The 25,235-nt window shown below is 39.9% G+C and overlaps 1 protein-coding gene and 1 pseudogene across 1 annotated transcript; both read left to right on the plus strand.

Moving 5' to 3' along the window:
* Positions 1 to 14,281: 14,281 nt before the first annotated feature.
* Positions 14,282 to 14,983, plus strand: LOC118636105 (homeobox protein TGIF2LX-like). Its single transcript, XM_036271156.1, has one exon. It carries the CDS (start codon positions 14,282 to 14,284, stop codon positions 14,981 to 14,983), a length of 702 nt encoding a protein of 233 aa, XP_036127049.1.
* Positions 14,984 to 23,580: 8,597 nt separating this feature from the next.
* LOC118636107 lies at positions 23,581 to 25,017 on the plus strand (annotated as a pseudogene).
* Positions 25,018 to 25,235: the final 218 nt, after the last annotated feature.

Raw genomic sequence — 25,235 nt, forward strand, 5'->3', positions numbered from 1 at the left:
ACCCTCCTCCCCAGCCCCCATCCCAGCATTGTTGTCTATGTCCACTGGTTATGCATACATGAATATAAGTTCTTTGGTTTATCTCATCCCTCCCACCCACCCCCTCCACTGAGGTCTGTCAGTCTGAACCGTACTCCTTTCTATGTCTCTGGGTCTATTTTGTTCATCAGCTTATTTTCTTCACTATATTCCACAAATAAGTGAAATCATGTGATATTTGACTTTCTCTGATTGCCTTATTTTGCTCAGCATAATACTCTCTAGGTCCCTCCATGTTGTCTCAAAGGGTAAGAGTTCTTTCTTTCGTACAGCTGCATAGTACTCTATTGTGTACATGTACCACAGCTTTTTTATCCACTCATCTACTGATGGGCACTTGGGCTGTTTCCAGATCTTAGCAACTGTAAATAGTGCTGCTATGAAGATAGGAGTACATATATTCTTTCTGATTGATGTTTCAGGCTTCTTAGGATTTATTCCTAGAAGTAGGATCACTGGGTCAAATGGCACTTCCATTTTTAATTTCTTGAGGAAGCAGCATAGTGTTTTCTATAGTAGCTACACCAGTCTGCATTCTCACCAGCAGTGTACTAGAGTCCCCTTTTCTCCATATCATCCCCAGCATTTGCTGTTTGATGATTTGTTGATGGGGGCCATTCTGACAGGTGTGAGGTGATACCTCATTGTTGTTTTCATTTGCATCCCTCTGATGATTAGTGATGTTGAGCATTTCTTCATATGTCTCTTGGCCATTTGTATGTCCTGTTTGCAGAGGTGTCTATTTAGGTCCTTTGCCCATTTTTTAATTGGGTTCTTTGTCTTCCTTTTGCTGAGTTGTATGAACACTCTATAAATTTAAGATAAGACAGAAGACTAATTTAGTTCATCCATTACTTTTGAGAAAGATAAGAAATGCTTTCATAAAAATTTAAAAATATTTGATCCTAAATGAAATAAGGGGACATAGGTGTCATGTTCTGCATAAAGATTTGTAAAATTTTTAAAATTCTCACATGCACTGGCTTATTGGAAGCACAGTAACTTCATTTTAGAATCCTCCCTGTCATAAGAGTGTTTGCTGAATTTGGTCATGATGGATTTCCAGTTTCCTATTATAAAAGCCATCCATACATATACTATTCTTTTTCTGACTTTCACTGCCTTTTCCTTTTCAAAATCAGTTAGTAGATATTCCCAATTATTTTTACAACGGACAATTTTTATTTCATTAAAAGACATGCTTCATTTTTTTCTTCAATGAACAGGATAGGGAAATCATATAAAGAAAGCGAAAGGACACATCAAAAAACAAATGCATTGAATTTGCCCTAAAATGACAAAATAAATCAATGCCAACCGAAGTTGGATATCAAATCAAGGTATAATAGATACACTGTCTTTGCAAATTCCTGTTTTAAAGCTTATACTCCATGCCTCTTATAATTTGTTCAGCTCAGAACTTCAGTTTAGTAATAAGTAAAGAAGATTTTAAGTTCAGACAAATATCTCCCCATTTGCTATCTTTCTCCAGTCCTACCTGAATTACATAAATGTCTAGGGCTATCTCAAAAGAGCTACTAATCTGACTAGAAGTGAAATATGACTTTATTACACATGTCTATAAAACTAGATATGTAATATTTTATTTTCTTGATGTAATTAGACCCCTAGGTAATCTTTCCAAATCCAAGACCTGCTTGATATCTAGGCCATAAGAACACCATTTAATATGATTTATGGGTATGGACTCAAATCATGTTCATAAGAGGTTGTTTTAGATGTAAAATGATTTTCATGACAGGACACAACATAATGACATTCCCATTAAAGACAGAGCTCTTGGTTACTTATGTGACTCCGAATGAGAGACATCTGTTATGCAGGATCACACAGGCAGCTGCCCACCCGGACAGAGTAATGGAGAGGTGGAACTACAAAGAGCAACTGATGCATGGCATGCTAGCAGGATCTGTTTAGCAATTTTTCAAGTTCCCTGTGGATTGGCTAATTTGAGTAATTGTGTGATCTCTAGGGCACAGGAGTTTTCCCTACTTGTCTAGTACCTGGTCCTAGAATACGGGAGCAAGATAATGGGTGTGATCGAAGCATATACTTTGTAGCCCCTAAGAATGGAACCCCAGTTAGAGATCAGGCCCACAACCTGGGCATGTGCCCTAAGAATTGAACCAGCGACCTCTTGGTGCATGGGTCGATGCTCAACCACTGAGCCACACCAGCTGGGCAGAACTGAGAATTTTTTGCTATGACCTCACGACGGACTCAAGAAGCATGTTTGAAATGTTGAATGACAGGTGAATACTTTCTTGAACATTAACCATGTGCCAGGTACTAGTTTATGTACATTATATGGATGACCTCATTTGAAGCAACTCAATAAATTTATGGAACCACTAAAGTTTGAGGTAGTGTTTTGTGCACCATGATTAAGCAGAACAATATAAACTTCTCTTTACCCTGTTTAGGATTCATTTGGCTTCTTGAATAAACATATCGTTGTGTTGTGGGAATATTTTAGCTTTTGCTCTCAAATTATTTCCTGCATGTTATTATCTTCTCGCATTCACCTGGCATTACAATTAAATACAGAATACATCCTCTTGCTCTTTCCTCTATAGCTATTGACCTATTATCTGTATTTTCTATTTTTTCCTTTCTCAATTGTACATTTTGAATAATTCCTCTGACCTATGATATGTATCAAAAGTTTTCTCTAAAACCCTGTACAAACTTATTAAGCCTTATCCTTTGTTGTAGTCATTATCGTAGTCAGTGATCAAATTCCTACATGATACTTTGTCAAATATTTTTATGACACCTTTTGTAGTCTGCAGGTCATGATCAAAATTCTCCATCTTTACCTATAATTATTTAAACATGGCTAATGGAATTGTTTTATAATCTGGCCCTGGCTGGTTTGGCTCAGCAGTTAGAGTGTCAGCCCGTGGACCAGAGTCCCGAATTGGGTTTACTCTAAGGTCACGTACCTCGGTTGCAGTTTGTCCCCAGCCACGGTTGGGGTCGTGTGGGTGGCAAATACTTGATGTGTCCCTCTCACATCAATGTTTCTCTCTCTCTCGATTCCTCCCTCTCTCCCTCCCGCTCTATCTGAAGATAAATACAAAAATGTCCTCAGGTGAGGATAAAAAAAAAAAAAAGGATTGTTTTATAATTTGTGTTTCACTATTCTGGTAGCTCAATTGTATGTAACCTTACTGTCTATGGCTAGGACCAGCTTTGAGGGTGTACACTTAGAAGAGCCCCACATTTGCCATTTTGAAATTCTTGATAATTGGCCCCCACCCCAAAAATTATATAGCCTTCCCGCCTATAATTCTGTTTTTTCAAACTGCCTTGCTTGTGATTTTATACTGGAACATGTGGGTTATTTTTTTAAATTAAGTGATTGATTTATTTTTGTTACACATGTTTCTCCTTTATCCCCCACTAATACACCCCTCCCCAACCCTTCCTGCCCTGTCCCCAGCTTTGTTGTCCACATCCATCGTTCATGCACACATGCATGTAAGTTCTATTGTTTATATCTTCCCCCCATCCCCTCTTCAGGGAATTGTCAGTCTGTACCCCACTTCCACGTCTCTGGGACTACCCCATTCCTCAGACTGTTATGTTCATTATATTCCACAAATAAGTGAGATCATGTGATATTGGTCTTTCTCTGCTTGCCTTGTTTTACTTAGGATAATACTTTCCAAGTCCCTCCATGTCATCTCAAAGGATAAGAAATCTTTCTTTCTTAGAGCTGCATAGTACTCCATTGTGTATATGTACCACTGCTTTTTTATCCATTCATCTACTGATGGACACTTGGGCTGTTTCAAGATCTTAGCTATTGTAAATAGTGCTGCTATGAACATGGGGGTACATATATTCTTTCTTATTGGTGTTTCAGGTTTCTTAGGGTATATTACTAGAAGTGGGATCACTGGGTCAAATGGAAGCTCAATTTTTAATTTTTTGAGGTAACACCAGTGTTTTTCATAGTGGCTGCACCAGTCTGCATTCCCACCAGCAGTGTACTAGAGTCCCCTTTTCTCCACACCCTCGCCAACACTTGTTGTTTGATGATTTGTTGATGGCGGCCATTCTGACAGGTGTGAGGTGATAACCTCATTGTTGTTTTAATTTGCATCTCTCTGATGATTAGTGATGTTGAGCATTTCTTCGTATGTTTCTTAGCCATTTGTATCTCCTGTTCAGAGAGGTGTCTATTTAGTTCCTCTACCCATTTTTTAATTGGGTTCTTTGTCTTCCTTTTGTTGATCTGTATGAGCACTCTATACATATTGGAAATTAACCCCTTATCTGATGTACCATTGGCAATTACGATCTCCCGTGGAGTGGGTTACCTTTCCATTTTGGTGGTTGTTTCTTTTGCTGTGCAGAAGCTTTTGAGTTTGATGTAGTCCCATGTGTTCATTTTCTCCTTTGTTTCTGTTGCCTTAGGTGATGTGCCAATGAAAATTCTGCTGCGTATAATGTCTGAAATTTTATTGCCTACATTTTCTTCTAGGATTTTTATGGATTCATGAGTAACATTTAAGTCTTTTATCCATTTTAAGTTTATTCTTGTGTATGGGGTAAATTGATGGTCCAGTTTTATTTTATTTTACATGTAGCTGTCTAATTTTCCCACCACCAATTATTAAAGAGGCTGTCTTTATTCCACTGTATGCTCTTGTCCCTTTTGTCAAACATTAATTGAGCATATTGTCTTGGGTCCATTTCTGGGTTCTCTATTCTGTTCCATTGACCTATCTACCTGTTCTTGTGCCAGTACCAGGCTATTTTGACTACAGTGGCTTTGTAGTATAACCTGAAATGTGGTAATGTGATCCCTCCAACTTTGTTCTTCTTTTTCAAGATTGCTGTGTCTATTCAGGGTTTTTTTGGTTCCATATAAACTTTTGAAGTATTTGTTCTTGTTCTGTGAAGTATGTCGTTGGTATTTTGATGGGAATTGCATTGAATCTATAAATTGTTTTGGGTAGTATGGACATTTTAATGATAATTCTTCCCATCCATGAACAAGGTATGTGCTTCCACTTTTTTATATCTTCCTCTGTTTCTTTTTTCAATGACCTGTAGTTTTCTGTAAATAGGTCCTTTATTTCTTTAGTTAAGTTTATTCCAAGGTATCTTAATTTTTTTGCCACGATGGTAAATGGGATTGTTTTCTTAATTTCTCTTTCTGTGAATTCATCACTGGTGTATAAGAATGCAGTCGATTTCTTGGCATTAATTTTGTATCTTGCTACATTGCCAAATTCATTTATTAAGTCTAGTAGATTTTTCATGGAGTCTTTGGGTTTTCTACGTATAATATTATGTCATCTAGGAATAATGACAGTTTACCGTCCTCCTTTGCAATTTGGATCCCTTTTATTTTTTCTTTCCGTCTGATTGCTGTGGCTAAGACTTCCAGTACTATGTTAAATAAGAGTGGCGAAAGTGGACATCCTTCTCTCGTTACTGTTCTTAAGGAAAATGCTTTTCGTTTTTGCCCATTGAGTATGATGTTGGCTGTAGGTCTTTCATATATGGCCTTTATTATGTAGAGATATGATCCCTCTATTCCCAGATTGCTGAGCATTTTATCAGAAATGGGTGCAGGTTTTTGTCAAATGCTTTTTCAGCATCTATTGATATGATCATATGGTTTGTATCTTTCATTTTGTTTATGTCATGTATCACATTTATTGATTTGCAAATATTATACCAGCCTTTCATCCCTGGGATGAATTCCATTTGGTCATGGTGAATATACATATATATATTTTTTGATATATTGCTGGATTAGATTTGCTAGTGTTTTGTTCAGGATTTTGGCATCTATGTACATCAGGGATATTGGCCTATAGTTTTTTTTCTTTGTATTGTCTTTTTCTGGTTTGGGAATTAGAATTATGCTGGCCTCATAAAACAAGTTTGGAAGTCTTCCTTCTTGAATTTTTTGAAGTAGTTTGAGGAGAATGGGTATTAGTTCTTCTTGGAATGTTTGGTTAAATACCCCTGTGAAGCCGTCCGGGCCTGGACTTGTGTTTGGTGGGAGAGTCTTGATTACATCTACAATTTCTTTTACTGTTATTGGTCTGTTTGTTTTCTATCTCTTCGCGGTTCAGTTTTGGGAGACTATGTGTTTCTAGAAATTTGTCCATTTCGCTTAGATTGTCAAATTTGTTGCTGTATAATCGTTCATAATATTTGTTAACGATTCTTTGTATTTCTGTGGTGTCGGTTGTTACTTCTCCTCTTTCATTTCCGATTTCGTGTATTTGGGTTCTCTCTCTTTGTTTCTTGGTGAGTCTAGCTAAGGGTCCATCAATCTTGTTTCTCTTTTCAGAGATCCAGCTTTTTGTTTCATTGATCCTTTGAATTGTTTTTTTGGTCTCTATGTCTTTTATTTCTGATGTGATATTAATCATTTCCTTCCACTTGCTCTGGGGTTCTTTTTGTTTGCTTTCTAGTTTTTTAAGTTGTGAGGTTAGATAGTCAATTAGAAATTTTTCTTGTTTTTTGAGTTAGGCCTGTAGTGCTATGAACTTCCCTTTCAAAACTGCTTTTGCTGCATCCCATAGATTTTGTGTTGTGTGTTTATTTTCATTGGTTTCCAGGAAGTTTTTAATTTCTTCCTTGATCTCCATGGTAACCTATTCGTTGTTAAATAACATGCTATTTAGCCTCCATGTGTTCAAATATCTTTACATGTTCTCTTGTTGCAGTTTATTTCTAGTTTCATGTCATTGTGATCTGAGAAGATGCTTGATATGATTTCAAACTTCTTTGAACTTGTAGAGACTTAGTTTGTGCCCTACCATGTGATCTGTCTTTGAGAATGTCCCATGTGCACTTGAAAAAATTGTGAATTCTACACTTTTGGGGTGTAATTCTCTGTAGATATTTATTAAATCCATTTGATCTAGCACTTCATTTAGAGTCTGTGTTTCCTTGTCAATTTTTTGTCTAGAGGCTCTATCCAGTGATGTCAGCGGGGTGTTGAAGTCCCCTGCTATGATTGTATTGCTGTTGAATTCTCTTTTGAAGTCCTCCCGAATATTTTTAATATATGTTTGTGCTCCTATATTGGGTGCATATATGTTTACCAAGGTTATATCTTTCTGTTGGATAGATCCTTTCAATATTATGTAGTGGCCTTTTTTGTCTCTAGTTATGGTCTTCATTTTGAAATCTACTTTATCAGATATGAGTATTGCTACCCCAGCTTTTTATTTTGCTTTCCATTTGCTTGGAAGATTTATTTCCATCCCTTCACTTTCAACCTATGTGAGTCTTTTGTTTTGAGGTGGGTCTCTTGTAAACAACATATATATGAGTCATGCTTTTTTGTCCAGTCAGCTACTCTGTGTCTTTATATTGGAGCATTCAAACCATTCACATTTAAGGTGATAATTGATATGTATTTATTGCCATTTTTGTTTAATGTGATTCTATTTTTCTTCATATTTCTTCTACTAATTGCAGGAGTCCTTTTAGCATAACTTGCAGTGCTGGTTTGGTGTTAATATATTTCCTTAGCCTTTTTTTTTTTTGTCTGAAAAGGTCTTTATTTGACCTTCTGTTTTGAAAGAAAGCCTTGTTGGATAGAGTAGTCTTGGATTCACATCCTTGTTTTTCATGACCTTGCTTTCTTCATGCCACTCCCTTCTGCCCTGTAGCATTTCTGTTGAGAAGTCAGCTGAGAGCCTCATGAGGTTTCCTTTTGTATGTAACCTGTTGCTTATCTCTTGCTGCCTTTAGGGTTCTCTCTTTGTCTTTAAATTTTGGCATTTTAATTACTATGTGTCTTGGTGTAGACCTGTTTGAATTCTTCTTACTGGGGCTCTCTGTGCTTCTTGAACTTGAATGCCTTCTTTCTTCACCAAGCTAGGAAAGTTTTCTGTCACTATTTATTCAAATATATTCTCTAACCCTTGCCCATTTTCTTCTTCTTCAGGGACTCTTATGATGAGAATGTTATTACGTTCCAGTTGTCCAACAGTTCTCTTAAGCTATCTTCCTTTTTTAAATCATTTTTTTCCTTTTGGTTTTCTGATTGGTTGATTTTTCTACCCTATCTTCTAATTCAGTGATCCGGTCCTCAGCTTCCTCTACTCTGCTGTTTAGTCCTTCCAATGTGTTCTTAATTTCTGCTATGTCATTGTTCATTTCCGCTTGGTTGGGTTTCAATGTTTCTATCTTTACTCATGGTGCTGATGTCTTTACTCATGCTGCTGAGCTTCCTCAAGATCATGACTCTGAACTCTACCTCTGATCATTTGCTTAGCTGCATTTCATTGGTCTCATCTTTAATAGAGTTCTCTTGTTCTTTCATTTGGGATTTGTTTCTTTGTTTCACCATTTTGGTTATCTCAATGGATTTCAGAGGCTGCCAATTTTTTTCTGTGGGTGTTGGAGTTCTTCTGTTTGTGGCTGTCTCTACTTAGTTTGGATGAGCCTGGGTGGTCCCACAATAAACACCACTGTCATGTCTCACTTTCCTGTGTAGATTTGTAAGCCCAGGAAAGGTTCAGTTATCCTCTAGCTTTTTTCTGGTGGCTAGTAGTCTCAGTTACTCAGTGCCTTGGAATGTAGCCCTGGTGTTCTGCCTAAGAGGATTTCTAGAGGGTGGGATAGATGCTGGTTGTTAATGAGCCTCAATTTGTATTTCTTTGCCTCACCTGGGAACAGCTGAATCTCCGAGGGGGTGTGGCTGCTGCTTTTCCCCACAGTTCTGGGAAGGAGCACACTTGCCACTGTCCTTTGTGGCCGCAACTCAGCAAAAACTCTGAGTGCCCTCCAAATCCCTGTTTTCCCCAAAGAGTTCCAGCCCAGTCTGTCCTCCCTCTGCCGTAGCCCCCTGGTGAGTGGCTGTGGCTATATTAGAGCTCTGTCCTGGCTCTCTCTGCTGTGGAGTGGGCTTGGTTTTATTCCCCAAGGGCGCTGCTCAGAGCTAAGATTGCTGCTGTGCTCCCAGCTCACCACCTTCTCATGCCTCCGCAGATCCTATCAGTGTCCCTGATTATATGTTCTTGTGCTGCTTTTCTTTTGTTTTTTTTCTGAGGATTTGTCTTTATTTTAGTTGTAATTCCCGTTTGGTCCCAGACAATCATCTGTGTAGCTTCCATTCATTCTGCCTCCATTTTCACATCCTCTATGCCTATCTTGTGCGCAGCTGTGCTGGGTCGCGCAGGCCTCTCTGGTGCCCCACACACTGCAGGTCCTGCAGATAACTGGATGGCACAGCCAGTGCTGTGTGGTGCAGGCCTCTTTGGTGCTTCAGCGGCCTGCAGGTAACTAGATGGCATAGTCCCTTCTGGGTAGCACAGGCCTCTCTGGTGCCCTATCACCCTGCAGGTCCCGTGGGAAGGCAGCTGGATCGCACCAGTCCCTCTCGGGGCTCCAGCTTCCCACCACTCTTGTGGGCTACTGGATCGCCGAGGCCTCTGTAGTGCCCCCTCACCTTGCAGGTCCCATGGACGGGCAGCTGGATTGCACCAGTCTCTTTGGGGCTTGGGCTTCCCACTGCTCTTGTGAGCTGCTGGACAGCACAGACCTCTGTGGAGCCCCAGGTCCTGCTGCAGGTGGCTGGGGAGCACTGCTGCCCTGTGGGGCTCAATCCCTGCTCAGCTTTTGCTGTAGTTTTTGGGTATGTGTCTCAGCTGCTGGTCTGTGCTTCTGTTGCTGGTCTGTGCTTCTGTTGCCTGGGGATGGATGTCTGCTCCCCAGCCTCTGTTCCTGGGGGTATATCTAGACTCTGATGGGGCTGCTACTATGGGGGATGGTGCTGAGTTCCTGGCTGTCTGTGGCTTCCATGACCAGCACCTTGGGAGCTCCACTATTGTGCATGCGTCTTTGTTGACACAGGGTGTCCACTGGTCTGATGGTGCCAGGTGCGCTGGTGGGCTCAGGTTGCTGGGCCCTAGCTGCTCCCACTGCCTCCTCCCAGGGAAGACCCAGGATCTTCCAAAATGGTGGGACCTCTCCGCGGTGCAGGAAGAAGCACCCTGATGGGCCACTTACGGAGGTAGCCGGCTGCTCTGTCCACGGCACAGGAACCTTCTGCTCCACGTCTCTGCATTGCTCAGGTTTGGTCATCCACCTTCACGTCCACTCACACACTCGCTCACTCTCTCACACACTCACCCTCCCTCCGGTCCTGCCTGCAACCATCTTCTGTACCACCGGAACATGTGTTTTTAAAAATATATTTATAGCTCTGGCTGGTTTGGCACAGTGGTAGAGTGTCAGCCTGCGGTCCAGAGAGACCCGGGTTTGGTTTCCTCTACGGGCATGTACCTTGTTTGCAGTTCGTCCCTGGCCCTGGTTGGTCATGTGGGTGGCAGCCACTCAATGTGTCCCTTTCATGTTGATGGTTCTCTCTCTCTCTCTTACTCTCTCTCCCTCCCACTCTATCTGAACAACAAACAAAAAAATGTTCTCGGGTGAAGATAAAAAATAAAAATATATTTATAGCCCTGGCCAGTTTGACTCAGGGTTTAGAGCATCGGCCTATGGCCTGAAGGTCTCGGGTTCAATTCCTGGTCAAGGGCAGGCACCTGGCTTGCACGTTCGATACCCAGCCCCAGGTCAGGGTCGTGTGGAAGACAACTATTCTATGTCTCTCTCACATCGATGTTTCTCTCTCTCTTTTCCTCCCTTCCACTCTATTTAAAAAAATAATAATCAATGGAAAAATATCTTCAAGCCAGGATTAATAACAACTATATATATATATATATATATATATATATATATATATATATATATATTTATTTATTTATAGAGCCCAGCTAGTGTGGCTCAGTGGTTGAGCATCAACCCATGTACCAGGACGTCACTGGTTTGATTCTCAGTCAGGGCACATGCCTGGGTTACAGGCTCAATCCTCAGTAGGGGGCGTGCAGGAGGCAGCCAATCGACATTTCCACCTCTTTCTTCTTCTTCTCCCGTCCTCTCTCTGAAATCCACAAAAACATATTTTAAAAATAAATAAATAAAAATATATTTACAGAAATAATATGTTTATAGAAATAATTAGGGTGATTGTATTTTCCTCCAGAAATGTCTCACTACTGCCAGCATTACTGATCCAGAGCATCTTGCTAATGTGAAGATGGACTACAAGGTTTTGTGAAGGATTATTGATTGGCAGCTCTCCCTTACCAGGATTTATAGCTCTTTGGGGTAACTGCTTGAAGTGTAGGGTTGTCTTAGACTTTAATACTTTGGTGGACCCTAGGCTTTGATTAATGTCACTAGTCTTGTAAGGCCATCAAAAGCACAATTTACTTTATCAGCTGTTTTTGCAAGATTATAAAATATCCTCAGGGGAAAAAAATACCATGTATGGTTCTGGGTAAAAAAGGAGAAACATCTGTAACAAAAAACAAAACAAACAAAAAAAAAAACACACCATGGTTCCTATCTCCTTTTGGATTTTGGTTAAATATTTCCTCTCTATGTGTAAGATCTATGTTACCTTTGAGTACACTTTATAGTGAATTACATTAAACACATTTAGTTGGTCTTAAGAAATGAGTTCGATGGTGCCCTGGCCAGTTTGGCTCAGCGGTTAGAGCGTCAGCCTGAGGTCCTGAGAGATCCGGGTTTGGTTCCCGCTAGGGGCGCGTACCTCGGTTGCAGTTTGTCCCCGGCCCTGGTCGGTTGTGCGGGTGGCAGCCACTTGAAGTGTTCCTTTCACATCGATGTTTCTCTCTCTCTCTCTCTGTTCCTCTCTCTCCCTCCCACTCTACCTGAACAAAAAATGGAAAAATGTCCTTGGGTGAGGATTAAAAAAAAAAAAAAAAAAGAAATGAGTTCGATGGCAATTAAATTCTCAGTTATAAGAAGCAGACTTTTTCCATTCTATTTTTAAATTCAATAATACTATTTCCACTTGTTTTTGTATCTTTCAAATTTGTTCAAATTTTCTTATTTATTTTTTAACTTGATTGATGAATAATTGACAAATATAATTGTATATAAAGCATACAATGTAATGACTTCATTCATATAGACCTTTTGGAATGATTAGCAAGGATAATTATCACATCTATCACTTCACATAGTTGACATGTTTATTTTGGTGAGGTGAGAATTAGATCTACTCTCAGCAACTTTTTTTTTTTTTTATCCTCACCCGACGACATTTTTTTTTTTTGCATTTATCTTCAGATAGAGCAGGAGGAAGAGAGAGAGAGAAGCATCGGTGTGAGAGAGACACATCGACTGGCTGCCAACCACACAACCCCAACCGGAGCTGGGGGAAAACTGCAAACGAGGTACGTGCCCTTAGTGGGAACCACACCCAGGACTCTCTGGTCTGTGGGCTGATGCTCTAACCACTGAGCCAAACCGGCCAGGGCAGATTTACTCTCAGCAACTTTTGCGTATACAATACTGTATTATAACTATAGTTATTATGCTTTACATTAGGTCTCCAGACTTTATTTTTCTTATAACTGAAAACTTGTACCCTTTGACCTGCATCACCCACCTTTCCACTCCCCCCTACCACAGCAACAACTGTTTGATTCTCTTTTTCTATGCAACTGGCTTTTTAAAGAGAAGATTTCACATATCAGTAATACCATAAAATATTGCCAGTCCTGGCCGGCCAGTGTGGCTCAGTGATTGAGCGTTGACCCCTGCACCAAGAGGTCACCAGTTCTATTCCCAGTCAGGGCACATGCCCAGGTTGTGGGTCAAATCCCCAGTAGGGGGCAAGCATGAGGCAGCCAATCAGTGTTCTCTCTCATCGATGTTTCTATCTCTCTCCCCTCTTCCTTCCTCTCTCACTAAGATCAATAAAAAAAATAAAATAAATTGTCTTTTCCAGAATGTCACATATTTGGAATCCTACAGTATGGAGTCTTTTCTGTTGGCTTCTTTTACTTAAAAATATGCATTTGAGGTTACATAAAATCATATGACATAGAAAAGTTTCAAAAAAAACAATTTTTTTTAAAATTGATTTTAGAAACATCCATGAGAGAGAACACTGACTGGCCGCCTCCTGCATGTCCCCCACTGGGGATCGGGCCCACAACCTGGGCATGTGCCCTGATCGGGAATCAAACTGGTGACTTCTTGGTGCATGGGTTGAAGCTCATCTACTAAGCCACACTGGATGGACTGCCTGAACTTTGTACACTTCCTAGACATAACTTGCCACCACTCCTTCAAATAGCAGAGTTTAGTGCTGGTTTCCTCATGTTCCTTCAATTTATTTCAAAGCACAAAATATCTGGCAGAAATCATCCGGGTACTTTACAATATAATAAATTCTATGCACTTAACTTTCTCTAAGTTGGCCAAGTCCCCTTAGTGCATCATCAATTATTGCTTCTCTAAGTTACTGTGCTTTGTCTGAGGAGCTGTTTTTTGCTTATTATGTTTTTTTAATTTGCTTTTGCACTACCCCCTTTATTGGAATTCAAACCATAAGCTTTTCTTTATTCATCTTCTTAACTCTGCAAATAGACTAATATAATTAGAAGTGTAGAATACTCAAGCTTATATTCAAATTATAAATAGAGTACTAGAAAAAAAAATAAGTCATAAGATATACCAAAAAAACAAAAACAAAAAAAACTTCATCTTGTCAGGGACTTAAATAATTTGAGAATTAGGTGCACATTATAGTATAATGCCATGTCAATTCATTATATAACTGTGAGATGACAGTTTTCAGAGTCATATGTAAATAAATTGATGCATATTAATATACAACACAATGTTTTAAGTAGATTCCCCTAGTATTTTATGGAAAAAGAAGAAGTGAAGAAAAATAAAATTTGATAAAAGCTATTTAGATTATCTGAGGTCCTTGGAAGTTTTATTTAAAGTGGGCGGGTGGAAGCAATCCACCTCTCTTAGAGATGCTCATAATTCCTATTTCGCATCATCCAAAGCTTGAAGAAAGTTAGTACAGGTTTATTCAGTGTTCCTGTTGTTACAGTATGAAATAAAGTCAGGTGTTTTGACTCAAAACTCATGGGTTTCTTCCCAGAAAGCCGGGGGGGGGGGAGGGGCGGTGAAGGGCAGCGCTGATGTCAGAAATGATGTGACGTCACAAAGGCCGTTGGCTCCAAGCAGTTGGCAACACTTGACTTGTCTGGGAAGCAGAGTTGAGACTTGTCCTAGGAGACATGCACAAGCCTTCTTCGCTGGGTCTCTGGGACTTCGGTGAGTCCTAACTCAGCCACCCTCAATCGCGATCCCCAAGATACAGAAGACGGAAATGGAGGAGGGCGAAGAAAACCAGGGCTCTACGTCCCAAGGGTCACCCCAAGACACTTCCAGAGTTTCAAGTGGTAACACTAGTGCGGATGAAGTTCAGGCCCCAGCAGGGGGCGAGAAGAGGAAAGGGATGTGGCCAACCGAGTCGGAGAAGATCTTCCGCAAGGGGCCGTCAGAACACCGCTTTCAGCTCCACCCTTGGGAAGTAGAGGCACAAATGCGGTCGGAGCGGATCAGTGTGTCTAAGATGCTGATCGCCAAAAGGGCCATGAATGTCCGCAGACACATTCCTCCAGAAATGTTCCAAGACGATGGAGAAGCCTTCGCCTCAATCAGCCCGCACCACCAGAAAGGCAGAAATGCGACTGTGATACACCAGGGGGAAATCGATCAATCGACACAGGCCCAGGTAGGCCCCACAGACCCAGAAGAGGTGCGATGCCTGCCCCCGAGCCCTCTGCCGACGGCCCAGGAGTCCGAGGGAAAGCGGCTGGATCCAGAGGCAGCCCGAGACCAGAAGATCGAAGCCCGGTCAGAAGAAAAGGTCCAGATTTCCACCTGCTCGCCCTGGTGTGTGTCTTCTCCTGAACCCACGGGGACAGAGGAATACTCGGACTTCAGTGGCTTACAGCTGTTGGTCGATGTAGCTGTACAAAAGGCTGCTGAACTGGAGCTACAGAAGAAGCAAGAGCCCAATCCCTGAATTCCCCCATCCTTAAAAAACACAGATTGTCAGTCCTTTGTCAACTGTGATAGATCCCTATATGTTCCCCCAACTCATTTGTAGTTTGACCTTTTACAGAGACATTGTTCCTTCTAGGGGTGTTAGGAAAACCACTGATTGCTATTGGGACTCAATTTTGCTACATCCTTCAGTGTTTGCAGATGCAAAATGTTAACGTGTCATCATGATGAACGCTGCAGCGACCATCTCTTCTCATTTATTCTGTTTCCTGCTGGACTTAAAGACTTTAGACAATCAAACCAATTCATCTGAGACTACATAAGCTTCAGAAAAGACTGTTTTGGTTTCTTCTAACCAGACATTTTGGTCCCAAGGCTGCTGAGATTAAAAGTCATCCCCCTTTATCCCTCTCTCTGTAACTTTGCTTGTTTATTATTATGAATGATGGAAAATAAAGGTCTCTAAAAGGTGATCATGGCACTGACTTCATTTTAACATCACAATTTTGTGAAATGTTCAACTGTTTTCCTTGGTACTGTTTATTGACAATTTTAAGGAGTAGGTAATTCATTTTTAAAGGGGAATAAGCATGAGAGATAAAATACAGTGAATTAATAAACACAATGCAGATAAAGGTTGAATTATTATTTTGTTCACCAGTGAAAAGTACACAATAAAGATTTGAAAATTCCAAATAGTAATTTTCTGATGTTGGTTACTGGAGAGTTGGTTTTAGAGAATTTTTTTTTTTTTTTTTTGGTCATGTCAATTAGTGTACTCTTTTAAAAAAAAAAAGTGGTGAAAAACACATAATAAAATTTACTGTATTAACTACTTTAAATATACAGTTTAGTAATGTTAAGTATATTTACATGTTGTGGAAGAGAATATTCTTTATTAGCGTTAATTCTCAGCATTAGAGAGGAAAAGGTAAAAACAACAAAAAATATAAAGTAGAAAAATTGATCCAAAGGTTCCAGGAAGAAACAGAAGAAGATAATATAAAAATAAGAAAAAATAAATAAAGTGAATCCATCTTTAATATTTTGTGAGAAAAAAGTAGAATTAAATAATCTATTTTTTTTTTTATTATTTGTTTGGGTTTGGTTTAACCTTTTAAATACATTTATTTATTTATTTATTTATTTATTTATTTATTTATTTATTTATTTAAAAGTTTGAATTAAAAAAAAAAAGTTTGAATTGCCCAGCCAGTGCGGCTCAGTGGGTTGAGCATTGTCTCATGGACTAAGAGGTCCCGGATTCCAGGTCAGGACACATGCCCTGGTTTCAGGTTCCATCCCCAGTAGGGGGCGTGCAAGAGGCAGCCGATACACATTTCTCTCCCACATCGATGTTTCTGTCTCTCTCTCCCTACCTCCCTCTCTACAATAAAAACATATCCAAATGAAATAAATTAAACTTTCAGATCCATAGGGATGGAAGTGGGAATGACAAAAGCAGCAGGCAGCTCCTACATGTAACTAATCCTATTGTCCTGTAGAGGTAAATCTCACTGCCTCAAGTACAGGCAGATTTTCAATAAGAACAAGAGCTATTCCTCCAGAAAGCTGTAATGTAGCTTCTCTGATCTGGGTGATCTAAAACCTGAGGAATCTGGGGCTAGAAATTGGACTGTAGCCTCCGTTTCTGCTCCTACCCTAAAATGAATTACATTATGTTTGGTCTCCGTTTCTCAACCCTCATTTTTTTTTTTTTTTTTGTAATATTGACATCTAATTACTGGCAATTTTCTATACAAGACACTCCACCTTCTTTAAACATCTTAAGCAACAATCACAGGTTATTACTTGATATTATAATTTTGCATTTTACCAGGAAGGAAACAGGACATAGACTAAGGTAAATTGCAGTTTCTAAAGTATGAATGGATCCAGGTGGGCTTAGAAGAAAGAAGGGCAAAAATATTGATTATATCTTACTGGGGAGGGCTGATAAATATTCTATAAAGCTCCCAGGCCACTTTCTTTCATAGTCCCTCATTTATGCCATTTTCTCTAGATAAAAGCATAGGAGGCTTTTTATCTCCTATAGAGAAAGGGAAGCTTGTTATCTGAGTAGGAAGATTTCTAGGCTCGGTCTGTACAATTCTGAACTCTAACTACTATTTTGTCCTCTAACTTTTATTTTAATTTTTTTTCTTTATTGATTTGAGAGAGAGAGGAAGGGAGAAGGAGAGAGAGTTAGAAACATCGATGAGAGAGAACATCGATTGCTGCCTCCTGCAAGCCCCCCATTGGGGATCAGGCCCACAACCTGGGCATGTGCCCTGACCGGGAATCGAACCCGTGACCTCTTGATGTATGGGTTGACGCTCAACCACTGAGCCACACCGGCAGAGCCTAACTTTTATGTCCAAGAGGTTTGGGGACTTCTTGGGCACTTTTTCTGACTCAGTGGAAAATGAACTTGTTACATCTTCTGGGGTCTGGACAAGGAAGTGTCTTCTGTTTTGTTTTGTTTTTAATATTTTTTCTTTATTGATTTTTTAGAGAGAGAAGAAGGGAGAGGGAGAGAGAGAGAAACATCGATAAGTGAGAACATCTATTGTCCGCCTCCTACATGCCCCCCACTGGGGATCAGGCCCACACCCTGGGCATGTGCCCTGACCAGGAATCAAACTGGCAACCTCTTGGGGCATGGGTCCATACTCAACCACTGAGCCACACCGGCCGGGCTCAATGTATCTTAATTCTCTGGTATAAGAGCATATTTCTAAACAATTTAGTCATAACAAATGTATTCACCCTCGTGTTCTTTCTCATGTCTCAAGAGTACAACTTTCAATATCAGGAGTTTTTCTTTAGCTTATTTATTTATGAAGTCTAAAATGCCTTGCACATTTTTATAATGTGCTATAATATATGTAAATGCATCTTATCCAAGGGAAAACATGAGAGTGAGATTCTTCTGGATATTTTATTCAGTGAAGACTAAGGCAAAGAATATATTTAATCTCTCTGCTAATCTCTCCAGCCTGCAAGGGCATACTTTGTGTACTATGATAAAGATATTCCAGTAAACTCAGCCGGTATGGCTCAGTGGATTGAGTGTCATCCTATGGACACTGAGAGGTCCCAATTCGATTTCTGCTCAGGGCACATGCCTGGATTGTGGGCTCGATCCTCAGTAGGGGGCGTGCAGGAGGCAGGTAATCACTGTTTCTCTTTCAGCAATGTTTCTATCTAACAGTTGTCTGTGTCTATTGGTTATGCACATATGCATATAAGTTCTTTGTTTTATCTCTTCCCTGCCCCCACCCCCTTCCCTCTGAGGTTAGTCATATGATTTAAAATCATACAATTTTAAAAGAAAAAGGTCAGGATATTATTTGATTATGGGACCAACTGACTGGATACAGGAAACTAGTAAATTAACGTAAGGTGCTAACTATAACATGACAAAGTATAAACACATTATGAACCAATCATTCTATAGAGTAATTAGGAAAATTGTGTAGCTTTTATAAGAAAATTCTTATGCGCCCTGGCAGGTTTGGCTCAGCAGTTAGAGCATCAGCCCCTGGACCAGAGAGTCCCGGGTTCGGTTCCAGCTAAGGGCACGTACCTCAGTTGCAGTTTGTCCCCACCCTATTTGGGGTTGTGTGGGTGGCAACCACCAGATGTGTCTCTCTCATTGATGTTTCTCTCTCTCTCTCCCTCCCTCTCTCCCTCCTGCTCTATCTGAAGATAAATGCAAAAATGCCCTTGGGTGAAGATAAAAAATAAATAAATTAAAAAAAAGAAAATTCTTGCCCTGGCCGGTTTGGCTCAGCGGTTAGAGCGACGGCCTGCGGTCCGGAGAGACCCGGGTTCGGTTCCCGCTAAGGGCACGTACTTTGGTTGCAGTTTTTCCCCGGCCCTGGTTGGTCGTGCGGGTGGCAGCCACTCAATGTGTCCCTTCACGTCGATGTTTCTCTCTCTCTCTCCCTTCCTCTCTCTCTCTCCCTTCCTCTCTCTCTCTCCCACTCTATCTGTACAAAAAAATGGAAAAATATCCTCGGGTGAGGATAAAAAATAAATAAAAATTAAAAATTAAAAAAAAAAGAAAATTCTTATGCAACTTAATTACCTGTTCATACATATGTGCCTTTGATAAATCTTGTCTATGCTTCAGACTTAACTATAGTCATACCTAAAGTCAGACATGGTTCCTCCTTCCCTGATATCCCGATATTCAAAGAATATAAGTGGACTTTATAATGAAATCGGTAGTTTCTAAATCTTAGCTGCTTGCAGCTACAAAGCTGAGATTCTTCTCCCTACTGTCCGTCAGAGCTAATGCTATTCTAAACCTGTTTCTGTCATTTGTGATGGTAGCATATAATGCTGTTTTTGCTATAAAAGGAAAAGCTCATGATTCATCAGTTACAGTTACAACAGAGCTGTGTTGTTACAGTCAGCTCTTGAACATAGAGCCCGTGTGTTTGGATGCAGAACATGTGCAGCACTGAATGTATTACCTGTCAGAACAGTTCCTCAGCCTGGATATATTATACCCCTCAGTTGGGTAGTACAAAGGTAATTCTGTGGCCATATGTTGTGCCAAAGAGCTACTGCTGTGACAGGGTACATTATCAATGATGTGTGTCTATGGAAGGCCCATTTTCTTCTTCATCTACAGAAATCACATCTCTACGAAGTTTCGGATATTCCAATATAAAGGCTTTGCCAGGGCTAGCAATTCCAAAGTCTATAAAAGCACCATTCTAAATTAGAGTAGGATTCTGTGGCGATCATTAGAATGAGTCAGATTTTATAAATGTACTCTAATCCTTAAAACCAGCCCATGCTGGGATTTCAAGATGAAGGAAAGTTTCTTTTCAGTATTTTAGGCAACAAGTACATGGAGAATTCCCTCTTTTTTTTTTTTTTTTCTTTCTTTCTTGCATTTTAAAATGATACTATTCTAAAATCAAATTTGTCTGTAAACTCTTTTTTTTTTTTTTCAGGATTAACCAAATCATTACTTATTATCACTAGGCCATATATTAGGCCGCACAAATATGGAGATATGATTATAAATAACAAGGCACATGAAGCACACTAAGAAGTCTTTCTCAACCTTGATTGCCTCAGTAGGTTAAATAAATAGATAAATAAATGTAATACAATAAATGTAATACTATAACCTTTATATGTTCTGGAGGAAGCCAACATAGCAAACATTTATCATAGAAGCAGTAGCAAACAAGGACATCTCTAAATGCACTCAGATTAATTAAAAATAAATTAAAACAGCAATTTCAATTCACAAAATCCAGTCTCTGAACCTTCTCAAGGGATGAGATTCTAGTCATAACTGTGACCTTGCTAATTACACCAGCTCAATGTTTTATAATGTCTCCAGAGAGAGGCTTGACCTGAATTATAAAAAGTGTAAGAATATATAGGATACTAATAACATGTGGGGTAGATTTCTTTCTTTCTTTTTTTTTTTTTTTTCATCCTCATCCAAGGACATTTTTCCTTTTTTTTTGTTCAGATGGAGTGGAAGGGAGAGAGAGAGAGAGAGAAACATCAATGTGAAAGGGACACATCGAGTGGTTGCCACCCGCATGACCCAACCAGGGCCGGGGACAAACTGCAACCGAGGTATGTGCCCTTAGCGGGAACCGAACCCGGGTCTCTCTGGACCACAGGCCAACGCTCTAACCGCTGAGCCAAACTGGCCAGGGCCTTGGGGGTAGAATTAAATTACTTTGTTTCTTCATAGTAACAAAACACAGACTTATTATATCAGGGTCATAAACCTGGTGGACTTACGTTGGTGGTGGCTTTTCTCACCTTGGCAGTAGTTAAACTGACCAGGATTCCTGCTCAGTGTAGCACTTATTTTCAATGATATGGTTAAACAAACATTATACATAAACCTTCTGCCTTGTGCCACTGATCCAAAAATGGCAATAGAGAACATAGGGGATCCAGTTATTGCTATTCTAACACTTGAATATATAGCCTCCTTTTTGTTAAATATCCAAAATTAGATGTTGCAATGCAACAGTTTACTGAAATTGGAGCTTAATAGGGATCATTGAAAAATCTTAATATATACGGACTCCTCTAATAAAAAAGCAAGCACCTCTCTGATGATTAGTGACTCTGAACATTTTTTCATATGTCTCTTGGCCATTTGTATGTCCTCCTTGAGAAAGTGTCTCTTCAGGTCCTTTACCCATCTTTTTTTTTTTTTTTTTTATCCTCACCCGAGGATATTTTTCTATTTTTTGTACAGATAGAGTGGGAGGGAGAGAGAGGAAGGGAGAGAGAGAGAGAGACATCGATGTGAAGGGACACATCGAGTGGCTGCCACCCGCATGACCAACCAGGGCCGGGGACAAACTGCAACCGAGGTACGTGCCCTTAGCGGGAACCGAACCCGGGTCTCTCCGGACCGCAGGCGGACGCTCCAACCGCTGAGCCAAACCGGCCAGGGCCCTTTACCCATCTTAATTGGATTATTTGTCTTCCTTTTGTTGAGTTGTATGAGTACTTTATATGTTTTGGAAATTGACCCCTTATCAGATGTGTAGAACAGACTGACATATCTTAGAGGGAAGGTGGGAGGGAAGGCAGAAAGAGATTAACCAAAGAACCTATATGCATATATGCATAACCCATGAACACAGACAGGAGTGTGGTGAAGGCCTGGGGAGGTGCAGGAGCAGGGTGCAGGGGGACAATGGGGAAAAAGAAAGGACATCTGTAATACTTTCGAAACTTAAGGCAAATTAAAAAAAAACTTTTAAAATTAATAAATTCACTAAAGTTGTAGAATAGAAAATTAATATATGAAAGTCAGTTGTATTTCTTTAAAAAATTTTTTTTTTCCTTGATGTTTTTTAGAGAGAGAGGAAGTAAGAGGGAAAGAGAGATAGAAACATCAATGAGAGAGAACATTGATTGGCCGCCTCCTGCATGCCCCCCACTGGGGATCGGGCCCACAACCTGGGCATGTGCCCTGACCGGGAATCAAACCACTGAACTCTTGGTACATGGGTTGATGCTCAACCACTTAACCACATCAGCCAGAAACGGTTGCATTTCTATACTAAGAATGAACTATCTAAAAAAAAAGAAAAAAGAATGGAGAAAACAATCACATTTACAATAGCATCAAAAATAATTAAAAATGTAGGAATAAATTTAACCAAGGGAGTGAAAGACCTGTAAAGTAAATACACAAGAAATTGAAGAAACACAAATAAATGGCATGACCTTCCATGTTCATAAATTGGAAAACTTAATATTTTTAAAATACTAAATAAAATACTGCTTAAATGGCCCAGCCAGTGTGGCTCAGTGGACTGAGTATTGTCCCATGAATTGAGAGGTCCCTGTTCAATTCTCGGTCAGGGCACATGCCCGGGGTTGTAGGCTCGATACCCCTAGGGGGCATGCGGGAGGCAGCTCATTGATGTTTCCCTGTTACATCAATGTTCCTGTCTCTCTCTCCCTTCCCCTCTCTCTCTAAAAAAAACTCAAAAAAAAAAAAAAATACTGCTCAAAGTGATCTACATATTCCATTGTAATCTCTATCAACATTCCAATATCATTCTTCACATAAATAAAAATAATTCTAAAAATTTTATGAAACTATAAAAGGTTCCAAATAGCCAAACAAACCTTAAGAAAGAAGAACAACACCAGAGACATCACATTTCCTTTCTTCAAACTATTAAAAGTTATGTTGATCAAAACAACATGGCAGTGTGTAAAAGCAGACACACATATCTGGAATAGAAAGTGCAGAAGTAAACCCAAACAGATTCAGTCAACGAATCATTGACACAGTTGCCAAGAACACACATTGGGGAAAGGATAGTCTCTTCAATAAATGCTTTTTGGAAAACGACATACTCTTGGGGAGAAAAGTGAAGTTGGAACCATGTCTCGCAGTAGACACAAATATTAATTTGGAATACACAGAACTCAAATCTAAGACCTGAAACTGTAAAATATTTGGAATAAAATATAAAGTAATAGCTCCTCGGCACTGGTACAGGTAACAAAGGCAAAAACAAACAAGTGGAGCTACATCAAATTAAAAAGCTTCTGCAAAGCAAAGAAAACACTTTGAGAAATGAAACAGTGCCCGGCCAGTGTGGCTCAGTGGTTGAGCATCAACCCATGCACCAAGAGGTCACCGGTTTGATTCCCAGTCAGGACACATGCCCAGGTTGTGGGCCTGATCCCCAGTGGGGAGCATGCAGGAGGTGGCCAATCTCTCTCCCCCTCTGACTTCCTCTCTCTCTAAAATCAATAAAGTAAAAAAAATAAAATAAAATAAAATAAAAAATGAAACAGTAATCTATGGAATGGGAAAAAAATATTTGCAAACCACATAACTGATAAGAAGTTAATATTTAAAATGCATTTTTAGAAAACTCATAGTACTCAACATAAAAAAAAAAAAACAAAAAAAACAAAAAAAACAAAAAAAAACAAGATAACCCTATTAAAATAGTCAAAGGATCTCATAAGACATTTTTCCAAAAAAGATATACAAATGATGAACAGGTATATAAAAATGTGCTCAACATCAATAATCATTAGGACACTACATAGCAAAACCACAGAGATACAGCCTCACGTATGTTAGAACAGTTGTCATCAAAAATACAAGATAATATGCTATTGGCTGCTACTACCCTTAGGAGCCACCTGCCTCATTTCCAAAGATGCTGTGTGATAAAGGCACAGGTTTTAGCTGGTGGTAGAGGAAAAGGAACATTTTCAAGTGGCCTCAAAGGATGAATGAAAGCAGTTTTCTCTCCAGAAGAAGCAAAAGCTGTTTCCTCATAAACAATTGCGGAAAAGTTGTTTACCAAGCAAACAGGAGAAAAGGGCAGAATTTGCAATCAAGTGTTGGTCTGCAAGCGAAGATATCCCAGGAGAGAAGACTACTTTGCAATAACAGTGGAAAGGTCATTTCAAGGTCCTGTATTAATAGGAAGTTCTCAAGGTGGTGTCAACATTGAAGCGGTTGCTGCAGAGACTCCTGAAGCCATAGTTCAAGAACCTATTGATATTGCAGAAGGCTCGAAAAGGAACAAGTAGTCCAGCTTGCACAGGAGATAGGATTTCCACCTAAGGTTGTGGATTCTGCAGCAGAAAACACAGTCAAGCTTTACAACCTTTTTCTGAAATATGATGCAACCATGGTAGAAATAAATCCAATGGTAGAGAATTCCGATGGGGCTGTGTTGTATATGGATGCAAAGATCAAGTTTGATTTGAATTCAGCTTATCGCCCGAAGAAAATCTTTGAGCTCCAGGACTGGCCCCAGGAAGATGAAAAGAATGAAGATGCAGTGAAGGAAGACATCAACCACATGGGCCTGGATGGGAATATAGGCTGTCTAGTATATGGTGCTGGTTTGGCTATGGCCACAATGGATATAATAAAAATTCATGGAGGGACTCCAGCCAATTTTCTTGATGTTGGTGGCGGTGCCACGGTCCATCAAGTAACGGAAATATTTAAGTTTATCACTTCAGATAAAAAGGTACTGGGTAGTCCAGCCGGTGTGGCTCAGTGGTTGAGCATCGACCCATGCACCAAGAGGTCACTGTTTCAATTCCCGGTCAGGATACATGCCCAGGTTGTGGGCCTGATCCCCAATGGGGTGCGTGCAGGAGGCAGTTGATTGATGTTCTCTCTCATTGATGTTTCTATCTCTCTTTCCCTGTCACTTCTTCTCTAAAATCAATAAAGGGAAAAAAAATAAATAAATAAATAAAAAGATACTGGCTATGCTGGTCAACGTTTTTGGAGGAATCGTGTGGTGTGATGTCATTGCACAGGGTATAGTCATGGCAGTAAAGGATTTAGATATTAAAATACCTATTGTGGTACAATTACAAGGTCCAAGAGCTGATTATGCAAAGGCACTGATAATGGACAGGGGACTTAAAATTCTTGCTTGTGATGACTTGGATGAAGCTGCTAAAATGTTTGCAAAGCTCTTTGGGATAGGGAACTTAGCCAAATGAGCCCAGGTGGGTGTGCAATTTCCATTGCCAATCTGATCTGAGAACCCAGTGAGTGGCTGAAGATTTTTAAATGTGCTAAAATCATTAAAAATACTATGTTCTGTATCATTATCTGGGCATAAAACTTTTTTTGTAACTTTATTTTTATTGATTTTAGAGAGAGAGGAAGGGAGAGGGAGAGAGAGAGAAATATCGATGAGAGAGAACATTGATTGGCTGCCTCCTGCATGCCCCCCACTGGGGATCGGGCCCAC

Source organism: Molossus molossus, unplaced genomic scaffold (assembly GCF_014108415.1).
Source record: "Molossus molossus isolate mMolMol1 unplaced genomic scaffold, mMolMol1.p scaffold_m16_p_2, whole genome shotgun sequence".
Classification (NCBI taxonomy): Eukaryota; Metazoa; Chordata; class Mammalia; order Chiroptera; family Molossidae; genus Molossus; species Molossus molossus.

Bases quoted from the DNA above. Each gene is read 5' to 3' on its own strand.
- LOC118636105 (XM_036271156.1), top strand. From the start codon at position 14,282: ATGGAGGAGGGCGAAGAAAACCAGGGCTCTACGTCCCAAGGGTCACCC.